General features: G+C 37.0%; 1 protein-coding gene across 9 annotated transcripts in view; it reads left to right on the top strand.

The window, feature by feature from the left end:
- The first annotated feature begins 464 nt into the window (after positions 1 to 464).
- fto (FTO alpha-ketoglutarate dependent dioxygenase) overlaps positions 465 to 16,477 on the top strand; it is a 231,806-nt gene continuing 215,793 nt past the window's right edge. For 5 of the 9 annotated variants that reach the window (XM_001345874.9, XM_009303351.5, XM_073908752.1 and 2 more), the window contains exon 1: positions 654 to 723. In XM_001345874.9, the coding sequence (XP_001345910.5) occupies positions 682 to 723 (42 nt within the window). In that variant the 5' untranslated portion in view covers positions 654 to 681. Of the gene's footprint in view, positions 724 to 16,477 lie in introns of all 9 variants that reach the window. The other 4 variants (XR_012383388.1, XR_012383387.1, XM_073908754.1 and 1 more) reach the window with 1 other exon arrangement.

The following is a 16,477-nucleotide window of genomic DNA, read 5'->3' as shown; positions in this document are numbered from 1 at the left end:
AACAATGTTTAAGTACACTGACATGTACAAACATATTTACCATAATATATAAATATCTGTGAAAATGGCCTAATGTATTTATTTGTATAGCCTACTCTTGATGTACTTTCAAAGCCTGGTCTCAATAACAAAAGCAATGATATAGTTTTAACATGTCATAACATGAAATGCTTATATACTGTATATCTAAAAGACAAGAGAATAATACCTGAGCACTTTTCATGTGCTGCATTTCTATTACTCACAGCAGGGTACCTCCATAAGCTATTAATATGCACTTTCTGTATATTTAGTACATAATTCCTTCAATTCGCTAAAAATATGACTTCAAGAATGCAAGAGCACACTATTTCAAACTCGCCACTTTACCACAAGTGAGAAGCACCTATATCCACTTCCGGTTTGACTCAAATTTCAAGCGTGGCTTTCCTGGCGCAAGGATTCTGGGAAACGTAGTTCTTAACGTAATACTGGGAAGGACCTAAAGAACAAGACGCTGACATAAAACAACAACACGCCGTTTATTGCCATGCACGTGTCATACACCATTATAAACATTGCTTATTTCATATTTAAATCTACTCACTATAATTTCACAAGAAAACGGCACACTTCTCAAGACTACATAACCCAGCGCTGCGCGCTATGAAACCGAGGCAGCGTAAACAGTACTTCAGGAACATGAAAAGATCGGATGACAGTGAGAGGGAAAAGAGGAGAAAGGTATCGCTTGTAGTTTTCTCTCAGTTCGCCAAGCAGCACATGTAGTTGTGGAGTTTATAAGCCACCGTTCAGTGCGTCCGCGGCGGTATTGCATGCGCTGGTTGGTGCTGTGTGTTCATTTGAAGTGCGCATGTGATGCTGCTGTTTGCTCCTGTAATGTTTCCATTCTTTTATCGGAGGAGTTTTGCCTCTTTGAGCACACAGCCGTCCGGCACGCGAGTGTGTGTTAAGGCACCGCGCAGGGGGAGTGTTTTCTCATGACTGCCACACTCTGACTTTGCTTGAACGGGCTGTGTGGCGGCGTTACAGTGTGTTCAGTGATGGTGGTAATGAATGAAGTCGAGAGGAGATGTGAGACTAGTCCAGGTGTCTGTCACTCTCTGAAGGTGTCTCTGCTGAACCCATTGTTTCTAGTTTATTTCAGAATGAAGCGCATGTGTTGGGTTTACACCTGTTTTCTGACTAAACACATGATTCACATATGAGCTTGGGCTGGAAATGAAACGGTTGTGTTTATAATTTAGCATATACAGATTGATGTTGTTGTGCAGCTGTGTTTATCTGAACTTGTTGCTTTTCAGTGTGTCATTTTTGTTAAGCATTATGGTTTGAAGCTTTTTGACCCTGAACGTTTAGGCAGTCATTTATTTGGTTTTATACCAACATAAACAATGAGAGGCTGATTACATGGTGCAGGTCTTACAAATAACTACCTTAGACAAAGAGCACACAGCTTGTTGCATTCCATTCAAGGTATACATTTAGTCAGTTTGTGCATTCATGAGAATCAATTCTATCAAGCCTCGATATTGATGTTGATGCAATAGCCAGAATCAAGCAGGCTTTTAAATAGCCCTATTATAAGTAGACTCAGTAGGTAAGAAATTAACCAGGCAGGGCAGAATATACATCGAAAGTGAGTTCTTTATTAGTAAAAGTTTTAAAGTTTTTAGTATTAGTAAAAGTTTTAAAGTTAACTACCTTTTGCTACATTTTATGTCAGTTTCGGGTAATTTTTTATTTATTGGGTAAAGTCCTGTACAACTGTTACACAAATCATTCCCATGAGGAAGTGTGTGGTTTAACATGCTGTCATATTTAAAGATTTATACCTGTTCCTGAGAAGTTGATTCGTAAATTTCGGATGTTCTCTACAGTCAAAATGCTTTTGTTTGAAAATCAAAATACACATAATAGTGTGTTGGTTTTGCATTTCAAGAGAGCGTACTGCTTGCATAGTTCATGCCATATTCAGACTACTTAAAATCAACTTTGCTTTAGTCTGTTTGATGTAGTGTGTTGTGGTGATTTGTAAACATCTGGTGTTACAACACAAAAAAACTCCATCAATTGACGAAAGTGAAGGGGAAATAAAAAACTTAAACAGAGAAACCAGGCTCAGTTGGGCATGACCATTTCTCATCTGGCCGAACTTCTTGAGCAGAGTTGCAGTCTACGCTGGAGGCTGGAGAACAATACTGCTGCTGATATTGCTGCTGATGCGTGTAATAATGCTACATGTACAGAGTAAAGGTTGATTATTTCTAATGAGAAGACAGCCAGTGCAAAAGACACTTTGCCTTCTCAATGATATCTTGCATGTTGTTAAAGCGATGTTTAGTTGGAAAGCAACATTTACAATAGTGCTGCATGATATTGGAAAATTCTCACATTGCAGTATTTTGTTTTTCTGCGAAATTTATTGCAATATGAATAGAATTATTTCACCAAATCACTTGACTAGCTCAATTTGGAAAGAACCCATAATTTCATATTCATTGGTATTATATTGTAGGCCAGATAATCTTCATAATTTAATTAATACATTTTTGATGAGTCTAACTGTATTTGAGTATAAGTTGAACAATTAAATGTAAGCAAATAAAACTGCATAGACTTCATTCCATTAAAGTGAAATGCATTGAATTTTTATTGTTATAAGTACTTGTACTTGGTTATAGGCCTTTAAAACAAAGCAAACAAGCATTCTTTCACTCCATTAGGGTTAAGCTTCACAATCACTCAACAATATGGTTATTGATCACTGGTCAGTTATAATGCGACTAAAGTTTTTGAATAAACTGAAGCTCAACTTGACATTACAGATGTGGCTATTGCGAATGATCGCATTGTGATATCGATGGTGAAATGATATATTGTGCCGACCTGATATACAGTATTCTGACATGTTTTGTCTTGTCCATGACATGTCAAGTTTTTACAAATATTACATGATCTTATTTAGTGGCTATTGTAAAAGAAACAAAATCATTTGTGAACCTGACTTTTACATTGTGGTTACCAATACATTTTAACTTGTGTGAATGTGCTATGTTGTATCCACTAGTCGGTGAAGTTGAATTATTAGTAGTTCTGTCAGCAACTTCTCTCTTTCTTTTTGATCTACTGAGCTCATTTCCCACTTTTTCCATTTCTTTTGTTCAGTTTTGGTTCTCTCTCTCTGATGGCATGCTTTTGGATCTTGTCTGACAGCAGGGAACCTATGTAGTGCGTAGTTCTTTCACTTTACTGCAGCTGCTGTGGGGACCAGATGAGTCTCTGACTATCCGAGAGCTTGATCCAGCTGGTTTTGGGTCTGTACAGCAGACTGGAAAGGGTAGCAGACCTGTCTGCCTGTCCATTTAATTTCATCTTATCTCTCTACATCACAGAAATAAGAGTGAAAGCCGCAGATCAGCAAGACTGGAGTGTTTTTTGTGTGGCTCCTTAATATACAATAAAATGCAAGTCCATTTGATCACATTAATAAATAAAAGGGAGTACATTGTTATCTCAGCTTTAAACATGTGTGCATTTATGCCCAATAACTATGATGTGGATGGATGTCAGCAGAGGGCCTGTGAACTATCCATCTCAAAAGAAATTATTTTTATCCTTGGTTCAGCTTTGCCAGGCATTTCCTAAGCATATGTGGTGCACGTGTATGATAAAAAGACCACTTCTATTATCATCCACTAAAAGAAGAAGACTATTGGCTAATGGTCTATTTAAAACTGACTTCATCCTTCTAGCATTAGCCTTTACGTGGCCCTAAACCCTAAAATATTCTTGTAATGGTTGATCAAGGCACATTGTACAGGGCTCGAAATTAACTTTTTTGCTTGGTAGCACCGTTGCTCCTAACTTTAAAAAGTTAGGTGCATCAGCCAAAATTTAGTCGCACCCACCAATTATGAGCACCATTACTACAAGTTTTATACAAACATATTTATTGTATTTGAAATCAACACTAATCAAACTAACAAGCAAAAAATAAAAATAAATAAATAAATATTATATATATGCAAGCATGAGGAAAATATGTCTCAACGAAATCCCGTTATCACAAGAAAATACATTTTATAACATAACTGAGTGACCAAAGCACGGAGCGCTCACCGGCCCTGCACGCACTGCTTGAATGAATCTGTTAACGATATAACTGTGGTGTTCTCACAAGTGCTGTCTGATATTGCACTGATGTTTTTGACACATACTGTACCTTATTATATGCATACGTGTTAATAGCAATATCTGTCTTTTTAGGAGTAGCGATGCATGTTTGCGATAGTGTACGTGGTGTAATTTGACATCTGCCACTTGCACGGCGGACAGCATCTGGCTATTATATGAAGGATTAAACAGAAGCTCTCGTGCTAGATGTGGCAAACAGTTACCTGAAAATTCCATCCCACTGACTTTTCATGGCGGACTTGAAGCCACTGGAAATCTTCTATTCTTGGAAAAGTGTAGATGGTGGACTAACATTCAGCACATGATCACTAGTAAGATGTCATTATTTGTAACTTTAGATGCCATGGTTTCTAAAACAAAATCTGTCAGTGTTATCTTCATTCTCATCTTCAGCGCTTTACAGGTTTTCACGGTAGTAGCTATCTGTCATCCGAAGCCACAGAATGCACTGAGTGATTGACAGCTGATATTAACCAATCATTCGCGTTCAGTGCTAGAGCAGTGGTGGGCCAATAAGAAGAGCATGAAGGCGGGGCAAGCATTACGGACTTGGGTTTGATTACTGCAGCAAGTTGACATGACAACTGTTTTAAACCATTCCTGAGCGCTGCGTTTCACGTTTCAAGTGCAGACAAAGAGCTTAGAGATGCATTCTGAGTAAATGTCTCCCGAATCCGCGCATGTGGTGAACATTTTGCAGTAAAAACTGGTCGCACACAACAATTTTTACCACTCGCAGAAATGCTCCCAAATATATTTTGAGGTCGCATAGATGAAATTTCGGGCGCATATGCAACCAAAATGGTCGCAATTTCGAGCCCTGTTGTATGATCAGAGTTGTTGCATTGCCAATGACCACAAGAAGCCCACTGAAGTATTATTCAATTATAAATTCCATTTTGCCAAAATAAATATAAGACGCTTTGCAAATTATAATTTTGAGACCAGGCACAAACAAACTGTCTATACTAGATGTCGAATTGGACATTCTAGGTTGACTCATTTGTATTTACTGAATAACAAAGCACCACCTAAATGTAACTACTGCCAAGCTGCTCCTACCATGAAACATATTTTGTTGGAATGGAGAAGTTTGAAAACCGTTTGTCAATTTTTATAAGGAGAATACTTTGGATATTTTTAAAAAGGTAACACCAGGAAGAATCTTAAATTGTTTACCAAAATTTACCATGTTTAACTATGAACATATTTTTGTGTGAATTTTATTTATTTCTATTCTATATATTTGTCTAAGTAACTTTTTATTGTAATACGACTTTTTATCATGTATTATTTTTATGTATATCGATTTTGCCATGAAATAGCCATAAGTTGCTGATGTGGCAATAAATAAATGAATACATTTCATTTGTATTAACAGGGGAATGTGGTCCCTGTTGTTTTTTTCTGTCATTTTTCCATCTGTTGAGCATGTTTTATTATTCACACAACTTCTGTTGGCCTCCATCGCTGCTTTCGACACAATGTTTGATGACTGCATACAATTATTTATGGCCTTACTGTGATGCATTTTGTATAAAAAATAATAATAAACAAAGAATAAAAATAACGAAGTGCAATATTTTGGTGTATGTGAGGGTTGCCAGATGTTTAGAGGCTTTCGCTCCACCCGGCCCATCTTTCAGAGAGTTCTCGGCTCATTGGCTTTCTCGGCTCGTGTGTTTGCTGGAGGAAGCTGTTTAGGCCCATTTCGTTTCTGAACACTCATTAAAATGGTTTGTGTTCCCCTTGGCAATTCTGTTAAATTAACAGCTAGCTTCAGTTCAGGCCTGATTATGAGGCCACACAGCCAGTCTTGATTAATCAATTTCTCCCACAAAATGTTCCTCTGTAAATTAGTGTTAAAGTAACGATTTATAGGTCCTAATGCCGAGCCGCTGTCATGTCGAAGCCGGTGTTTTAGCGGGAGGTGGTGTCACTTTCGCCGTAATCAGCAGCTTTTCTGCCCCCCCTTGTCGTTTCCCCCCTCTCCGTTAGTCACCGTATGCCTACGTCCTATTAATGAGTCCATAATAGAGAAACAGTGTCGGACAGCCACATAAAACACACTCAAGAATACATAATTAGACCTGTGTTCAAGCCGTGCTGGGGGCAGATTTATTTTTGGTGATGTAAAAAGAAACAAAATACGGAGGCAGTTCTAGCTCATGACTTCTGATTTCTGAAATCTGAAAAGACAGAAAAAAAAATCTGGCGAGGGAGGGTGGGAGTGTTAGAAAAAATACTGCCACAGTTGATAATGATACCATTACACTAATGGAGGCAGCAAATGAAGTAGCAGGCGGACACCATGCTTTATTGCCATAGGGGGTCGTTTTCTGCTGCATTCCTAATGGCTGGAACCGCCGGTATTGATCAGGCCATCATGGCGCTAATCCACACGCGCATTACTTACTGCCGCAACACCGTGTCAGTCTTTCCACTGCTGCCACCCACCGCCCACCCTGTTCCCCTGCCACAGGCCATGCTGAAGAGCCCACAGAGGCCGTGATTTAAGGGTCGAGGGCAGGACGGTGGTGTGGACGGGGTCATTGAATGTCCCCTTAGTCAGGCCTCTTTTGTTTTACGATACACAGAGGGAAAGTGAGTGGACTGAGTGATTAAGTAGAGGCAGAGGTGTTTGTTTAATTAAGAGGTAAGGCATTATCTGCTCTTCTCCTTTTTATGGTAGTTAGTCGGTGTTTGAGTTGGACCACGAGTGTGCAGCTGTTTTCTCTAATGGTTTTGAGCTGTAAATAAGTCTAGGCTGATGCGAATCTATAGGTGAAGCCATTTTCTGAATGGAAAATAAAACACATAGATTTCCAGATAATTAATCAAGTGTTTTACTGGACTCCTGCTGAAACTGTTTTTATTTTTAAAACTGAAAGATTTTGCCTTGATTGATTGATCGAAGGAGAACGCTGATTTAGGGTGTTACCAGGAGGCCCCATGAAATGATCATCTTATTTTATTTTTTATTTTTTGTATTTTTTTTTTTAATATTTAATAAAGTTTTCATTGTTTTTTTAAACATTGTATATTAAATGAAATTGATCCCGCTTTATATTAAAAGCCCTTAATTAGCTACTTGCATCAAAAATAAGTACAATGTAATTATTGTGTTCGTATTGTATTGCACATTGTAGTGGCATACTGGTAAGGTTAGGGACAGACTTGGTGATATTAAGGGCGGTTAACATGCATGGGTCAAATGTGCAATTTAATAATTTAATTACACAAAATAATTAAATAAATGCATAAGTACAATGTAAAAAAAAAGACACACACAAAAACAAAAGTGCATTGAGCCAACTGATTAATTTTAAATTATAAGGATTTAAAGTGGGATTTCTTTACTCTGATTTAAAACCATTTTCATTTGTTTTTGCTTCTTTGAATATAGTTTACTTACACTACCATTCTGGTAGGTATGTAATGGCATTTTCACACCTAGATTGTTTCCCTTGTTTTACAAAAGTGTTAAAAATTATTACAATGTTGCAGTATTTTTAAATGTGCTAACATTTGTCACTGGGAAGTAAACTTATCTCATAGCACAACTGCCTATGACTTGAGATTCTACTAATTTCTGTACAGTTGTGTCAGAATGGATAGACAGCATCTCAGTAGCCCTATTGTGTCTTCTTTGCTGCAGTTATTTTATATTTTTGAGCAATTAAAAGGTTTCTTGAGTATTTGTATTCTGACAATATGAATCGGGCATTTCACTTTTTTTTTTTTTTTGGGATCACCAAACTTGGTCCTGGAGTGCCTTTGTCCTGCAGTTTTTAACTCCAACCCTAACCAAACACACTTGAACAAGCCAATGAAAGTTTTAAGCCTCAGTCACACTAAAGTTTGAGCATGCGAAATTCTGTCATATGGTGCTGCGAAAAGGGGTGGGATTAAACAAGATTATAGACATTAAAAAAAAAAAGTGATTGTTCCCTATTTTACATTTACATAAAATGAGGTCATGATTTGACCTTCACTTGGTCTCACACAATCACGAGATGCAATTACGCAGGTCAGAGTTCACCAAGCTTGAATTTTGCAATGCTGCGACATGCGAAACTTGTCACACGACCTTGCGTTTCTGAGCTATCACATTCGCATCTGTATGAATGCAAGTCCATTGGGTGAAAAATGCAGTGTGATTGCGGCTTATACTTGCAGGGGTATACTTGCAACGTCCAGGCAGGTTTGTTGAAGCTAAACTTAGAGAGCCCTGCCCCCCCACCCCAAACCCCCCCCCCCCAAATCAAGTTTTATGCCCCCCTCTATAGGCAGACCCACAATACAATTTAAGAGGCATTAAAATAACTTACAAATAATGCTTTTTTTTTTTTTTTTACATATTATAACATATGCATAATAAAGTATATACATAACATCTCACATTGTGTTCTGCTGTTTCTTTTGGTTGAGTTGCTTTCTCACCACAAGCAAACTGATTCAGAGTTTACCTTTTTCAGCTGATCTCAGACCACTTATTTCAGTGGAGTTTTTTTTTTTTAACCATGATTTCAGTGTTCAGTCTTTGTAACACTATTTATTTCATCCAAAAATGCCATGAATTTAATGACATGAAATGAAATTAAAGGAATTTAATATTTTTAAATGTCTTTACTTTAGATTAATTTTTATGCATTGTTAATCGAAAAAATATTGTTAGCTATAAACTGTAGTTTTTGAGTCAGTTGAGTTTAATTCTAATTGTCTCTCTTTTAGCCACTTATAGATTAGCAGAGGAGTCTTCATATACACATGTCAATAAAGCAATCACTTAGACGCAATTCCAACAACAAAATGAAAAGTTTAATTAATTAATGTAGCTGTCCAATGCAATTTGATGAAACTGTTGCTCCCATGCACTAACCTGATCCTACCAAATGATAATGAAACCATAACGATATACACTTTTGTGTACTGTATGATGCGCACTTCACATACATCATAATATTTCTAATGCAAAGCAAAATTAATTGGACTTTACCACTTTTACTTTAAATTTAGTACAGCATTAAAGGGGTGTCAAATTGAATTGTTTCTTCGGTTTAATAGATCTTAATCGGTTCGTATGTACTGACGTCATTTATCTCGTATGCGCTACGTTGTGTTTCCTCTCTTATTGGCTAATACAGCGATACTTGTGGATCCAGACACGAGCGTGTGTCTGCAGAGCGAGTTTTCTGTTCTGCGTCTATTGTGGATCTGCTGTGATTGCTGCCGCCGTTTATCAGCGTCACACATCGTTGAACAGCGCCAGAGCGTGTGGCCAATCATAGGGGTGTAAGAACTGGCATGACAATGCTCAGAAAGCAAGCGGGATATATCCGCATGTTTATTTGCTATAAATGCTTGGCATGATAAATGACATGATAATAATTATAACTGAACCGAACTATGAGACCAATGTAGGTTCACACCTCTAGCGCCAACTGTCTCTTCATCTAAAGATGAAATTTAATTTTTTTCACATATGAAGCTTGTGTATAGAATAAAGACCTTCCTTAAGTAATAAACAATTTTCACAAGATGGTGATTTTACTCTTTTTATTTGTTTATATATTAATGCTTGTTATATGTGACTTTTCTGTACACTTTGTTGTTTTCTAAAAATGGCTTTACACTCATAATCTTACAACTCTTAAGCTGCCTTTCCACTGCACACGACATTTGGACACGACTGTCAGAATATGCCCCCTTGTGGCAGCCGCACAGTATTTTGAGTGTTGTCGTGCACCACGGGGGAGAAGTTGATTCTCACGATGTCCGAAATAAAGGAGTGCAAAAGCAAGAGTCTTTATCCTCTGTGCGTTTACATCGTTTAATGGATGAATGAATACTAGAAACTCATAGACCGCTAAAATATTGGAGAGAATGTGGAGACAACATTAAAAATATATAGTTTTATTACTTTCTTACTTACATTTATGAGCAGAAAAGTTTTTTTTAATATATACTTTTTAAAATAAAAAAATAACCAAATAAACTACTATTTCTCATCTCGCGCGCACGGATCAGCTTAGACAACACTGGAATACATCATATCCGGTCGGCAGGTCGCATACGGTCTAGTCGCAGGAGTTCAAATATTTCAACGGATCCGCAGCTCAATTCGGATCTGAATTTTCTGCATACGGAGATGATCGGAACTCAACGCAGCTCCCGGACTGCTCTCCATTGGAAATGAATGACTTCCGGTCTGTCGCTTGTCGTGTGCAGTGGAAAGGCGGCTTTATTCAAGGTGTTTGTAATGCAGTGTCTATGGTCTGGACATTAAATTTGTTATTGTTTTCTCTTCTGAAGACCATTATCAGTCTCACACAGTTTTTTTAAGCCTTTAAAAGTCATGAAAGTTATTTGAGCAAATCAAAATGCAAATAAAATGTATTTGTGATACGTTTGCTGCTCTCTAAATTTACCTAACTATGAGGACTTTTGCTATTACGAAACATATGTGAAAAGGCTCTATTTTATATTTAGATGGTCACATATTCTTAATTAACATTATTCATGAAGACTTGTAGTTCCTTCCATAAGCTCCTTCCATTTACCGTGATGAAATCTGCTTCATCACGAATGACTTAAACCTCGATTAACATGTCTGGACATTCCTTACTTGAGCTCAGCCCTGTTCTGCTGTCACCTCCGCAGCCCTTGCTCAGCCCTGGCCATCAGTCTCGTTTTTTCCTGGATCAGCATATATCGGCACTAACCTCTGCCCTTCGCTAATCAAACACTTCACCTTAAGGGAAACATTCATTCAGCTCTCTCATTATGATGGCTTCTGTGGTCATAAAGATGTATATTTATATTTCCTCACCTCGTTGCTCGGCTGTTGCAGGGAAACTAGATATTGATCTGGATATTTAGTCATTTCTTTCTGCCGGGACATCAATATCATGCTAACGTGCATGCGAGCTGTGCTTGACCCTGGCCCCCGTCTCTATCCGCTCTCCCATTGGAGCTCAGTGATATACTATTCTGAAAAGCAAATCAATGAGTGAATATGAAGTTTGAGGAGTAATATAAGGCGACCCGGAGGCCTATAGCAGCCGCATTGATCCAATGTGTGGATTAAGGTTGATTTGTTTGTTGCGAAGCTTTTCACCTTTATATCATCGATGTCCAACACTCACACACACATAGGCGTACACACCCACCCATATCGCCTAAATGCGTTTTATGGTTATATCCTTCATTTCCATTATAACTTATTTGCATTTATTAACTATATTGATCACGGCAGAACTGTTATAGGCTGTTGCTCAGTCTTTGGTTATTAGATATTCATGTGGGCTCGTGTTATTGCACATTATGAACGTCCCATTAGATATCTGACCCTGTTTATGCTTCTTTGTTTAACAAAGCATGTAATTTTTATAAAGCCACTCAATCCTAAAGTTGGGCTTGAGTAGATTGATTTCTCCCGAAACCAGAGGTCATCTAATAAAAAAAGTGTTTCATGAGCCCTTTTTTTTACTGAAATCTAAATTTGTAGCAGGGATCAAATGAAGGATTTAACAAGTATTTGTAAGCTCATTATGCAATTTAGTGTCTGTGTTGTAGTCTGCTGATTGTGTTTAGGAGTCAATAGATGTCAATATGTCTACACTGCTGGCAAATTTGTCCCGAATCTACATTTTTTGCTCACATGTGACTTTACCACAGAAAGTTGGTTGTTCATTTTGAAAAAAAAAATTAAAGCCAAAACTGGTGCTTGTTAACGATTGGGGGACGGGTTGATCGCAAAGTTGAAGAGCGTCAACTCTTGCAGATAGAGGATCGGTGCGCAAAGGAGGGAGCACTTTCATTTTAAGGGTGAACTTTCTCCCTGAGAGAAAAAAAAGGCAGGTGCCCCGGTTTTAATAAATTACAAATGATCAGTGATTTCATTCACAAGTGACTTATTTTAGGTTTCAAATGGCAAAATACACATTTGTAGTAGCAGAACAACACCGCGTTTGTCTGTGAAAAGCACAACAATCATCTTAAGCATAATCTGACAATGTGCTTACTTCATACAGTATACACATTGTGTGCATATTTAGACATTTTGTGCTGTCCGTAACTGTACGTTTGTGCATATGGGTCAGTTTAGGATCATGATCTGTTCACACCGCAGACCTGATATTGCTCACGTTTGTAACAACAATGTGAACAGCTATGCAAAAAAATCAGATCTGAGAAAAAAAATCTGATTTGAGCACAGTGTAAACATATGTGTTGAAATTGACAGATCTGATCACAAAAAGGCTGTCGATGTCCAGTATGCATTTAATGCACGCAAAAGTTCAAGAAGTGTTTAAGCTTGATGTGGAATTCTCTGTGTTTAATTTCAGACGTTCAGAGTTCATTCACTTAATTTTTTTCTCTCTATATTTATTTTTCAATACCAATGGCTAAACAAAAAGTTCAGTTTGTAATGAAAAATATTTATCTATTTTTTCATTTATCCATCCTGTGTGTCATAGAGCCACTGATCTCCAATGTTAATCTGGAGTCCTGTAAGTGCAGGAGAGTAGATAAAAATATATATATTTTTTTATTTTATTTTTTTCACATTTATAGGAGCAATTTTAAACTAAATTGGATAACAGTCCAATCAATCAAGATGCTTGAAGTAATCAAGGTATAGGAAAATAGGCCTAAACATGCTTCTGTCAGCGGTATAATGTAATCAGACCCGTTTTCTAGTCTGTCTGTGTGTGTGAGAGTTATAGAACTCAAGGGGAGGTCAGGCACATTGTGGTTGATCTGGCATATAGGGCTGATCTGTAGTGATGTATAGTCAATAATCAATGCTGTCAATAACAATAGGATCACCTCAGAAAAGCTTTGAATAAACATAAAATTGACCTTGTAACCTAGACATCAACAGTTTAGCAGTAAGTGGCTTCCATTTAAAGCGTTATAAATTGTGATCTTTATTCATACCTTTATTTTATTTTATATTTCCCAAATGAAGTTTAACAGAGCAAGGACATTTTTACAGTGTGTCTGATAATTTTACTTCCTATTGGAGAAAGTCTTATTAGTTTTATTTCAGCTAGAGTGAGAGCAGTTTAGATTTTTAGATAAAAAACATTTTAAGGTCAAAATTATTAGGCTCTTTTTTTTCAATAGTCTAGAGAAAGAAACATTGTGATGCTAATAACTAATTACCCTAACCTGCCTACCTAATTAACCTAGTTAAGCCTCTAACAGTCACTTTAAGCTTTATAGAAGTACAGTTGAAGTCAGAATTATTAGCCCCCTTTGATTAAAAAAAAAAAAAAATCAATATTACTTATATTATGTTTAACAGAGCAGGGACATTTTTTACAGTATGTCTGATAATATTTTTTTTTATGGAGAGTCTTATCTCGGCTAAAATAAAAGCAGTTTTTAATTTTTTAAATACCATTTTAAGGACAAATTATTAGCCCCTTTTAAGCTAAATATTGTTTCTATAGTCTACAGAACAAACCATCATTATACAATAACTTGCCTAATTACCCTAACCTGCCTAGTTAACCTAATTAATCTAGTTAAGCCTTTAAATGTCACTGTAAGCTGTATAGAAGTGTCCTAAAAAATATCTAGTCAAATATTATTTAATTATTTACTGAAATAATAATATAAATAAATATTCAGGCCATTAAACAGAAATTAGGAAAAAAAAATAACAGAGGGGTAAATAATTCTGACTTCAACCATGTGTGTGTGTGTGTGTTTAAAAAAAAAAAAAGTTATATATATATATAATTTTATATTATATAGTCATTACACAACACAACATGCAATGAAAAAAAAAATCCATCTGGCTGCTCCGCTGAACAGCAGGCCCCTTTTTTGCTGTTTATTTGTGAATTTATTTTCTTGTGTAATAGCTCACCTTTTCTTGTAAAGGGAAACTAGCTAATGGCAGCCCTTTGCCCAACATCTGCTTCCTATTGCCAGTCCAAAGTCCCTCTTTCACTGGAACTACAGGAGGCCACTTTCACTAGAGCCTGTAAACACTAACTCTTAATTTGTACATCATAAGTTATGTTCTATAAATGAGGGGAGTGAATGTGGGCCTGAGCACCTGGTGTGTGTGTGTGTGTGTCTGTGAATGCCCGATGGGTGACGAGGTGCTGCCCCATAGTTGTGCCAGTTGGAAGGCTGTGCTTATGTCTGCATGTGCCAGACAGGAAAATGTAGTTCCTGCTCTGCCAACCTACTGCTGAGTGCACACAGGCAATGGATTAAGAGAGAGAAACAGGAGGCTTTTAGAGGCTTCTCAGATGAATTTGATGGATTTACCTGCTGTTCCTTATAATGTAACACAGGCAGTCTGTGTAGATAGAGTTTCATTTTAATAATGAGTGGTTGTGGTTTTGTCAGTATTCTTACAGTATATCAGCTGACCATGGAAACTTGTGTCTGCCATGGACTAGAGTAAGTAAATATATAATAGTTTACTTTTAATCACAGATGCAATTCTGAATTGTGTGGGGAACAATAGTTTTGTAATTTTATAATTCTCTCTTTTTCTGGATTTTCACTATTTATTTTTATTTCCACTTTAAAAAGTGATTAGTTGTTTACTTAAAGTGATTAAACCTGTTTTTTTTTTTAAGTGATGAGTTGACCTCACTTTTAATTACATTTAAGGCAACATGTTTAACATGTGCACTTTGGGCATAATTATCAAACCAAGTAATTTCAATACTTGTGTGGACATGCATTGGAACGAAATGTTGTGTCTCAGAACCACAATGCTACATAAATAAACAGTCATATGAACACAAAAGTGGGCATAAGAGCTAAGTTTCAGTTATAAGTCTGTTACAACTTACAATTTTAAGTAAAGTCAGCTTGTCGCTTGGTGTCGATTAGTGAAGTAACTAATCACGTTTTACAGTGTATAATTAAAATAAATGAAGAGATCAAAAGGTCAGTATAAAATAGTGAATTGTAAAGAAAGTCAGTACTCATTTGTGATCTCACAGGCCCGGAAGTATTTTTTTTGTAGTCCCTAAAATTTGTTAATTGTAGGCTTCGCTAAGCTAACTCTGTAAAAACAAAGGTCTCCCTTTGCATTGAACTTTAAGCGTAATACATTCAGAGATGCTGTTTATGTTCACACAGCCACATTACACATCAACTAAAGTTTAAAATATGATATCGTAGTGGACCACCGCTTTAAATGGATTTTGCTGCAACCCAGCTCTGGTAAACAAGAAAGTCAGAACTGTTGAGTGATTGATTCTTTCATTTCACATGATCAATTCATTTCTTTAGTTAGTTATTGACCAGAAACAGGCTACACTATTTCTTATAAATCAATAATCTTGCTTTTTTATCCTTGCATTTTTATTATTAAATTAGCATGAAATTAATGCACAACATTTTTTTCACCCACTTCAGTGGGCCCACCATTTATATTTTCAAGTCTGACATTTTTTTGACTTATGAAGCTGACCAAAAAAAAAAATTCAAAACAGAATTTGGAGGGGAGATAGTAATTTACAGAAATTTTAGAATCGAGAAATGAAAACTTCATAGGAGTCTCTGGCGGCTACATTTGATCATTATAAAAGATAATGACATGGTGACCGTGTTGGACCAAACATTTTTTGCATCTGAAATATACTTTAACTTCTAAAGTGACGTGTATAATGCAATTAACTTTAAGCTAACAATAAAGCATGACTGAATTGATTTAGATTTGTTTTGTTTTGCATATTTATTTCTTGCAAGGTAAAGTAGTTATTGGAATATGTTGCCTTTCATATAATTGTCCAAGCTCTCTGTGAACCGAACAACATGCGGAAAACGAGCAACATGCATATTCAGCTGCAGAATGTCCATGGCTTTTGTCTCCTGGAGTTTGCGACAGCTTTTCTTGGCATATTTCAAGAGTGCCATCACCACACCGGCAACAGGTTAAATGACACCTTGTCAAATGTCTAGTATGTGATGCTGTTGTTTCAAGGTGAGGTTCAGGAGGAGTGAAAGCGAGAGCGAGTGGTCACCGATGCGTGACACTGGCCTCTCATTACTGTCTCTTCTGCCTTTACCAGCGTGCACACAAACACTTTAGCTTGTGTAGCGGTGGCCTATTGAATGCTCATTGGTATGCTTGGTGGTAATTTTACTGTCAAAACTCTTTCTCTCTTTCTTTCTCTGTCCGTGGCTGTCTTTCTCGCTCTCTCAGTCTCTGTGCCCCTGGTCATCCAGCTGTAAGTTCACCCTGAACTACTGTCAAGCACATGATCAGGGCTGCATAAAGAAAACGGCTCTG

The sequence above is a fragment of the Danio rerio genome, chromosome 7 (assembly GCF_049306965.1).
Source record: "Danio rerio strain Tuebingen ecotype United States chromosome 7, GRCz12tu, whole genome shotgun sequence".
NCBI classification, from domain to species: domain Eukaryota; kingdom Metazoa; phylum Chordata; class Actinopteri; order Cypriniformes; family Danionidae; genus Danio; species Danio rerio.
Note: the sequence above shows the minus strand (reverse complement) of the source record. Positions and strands in the feature narration are given on the sequence as shown.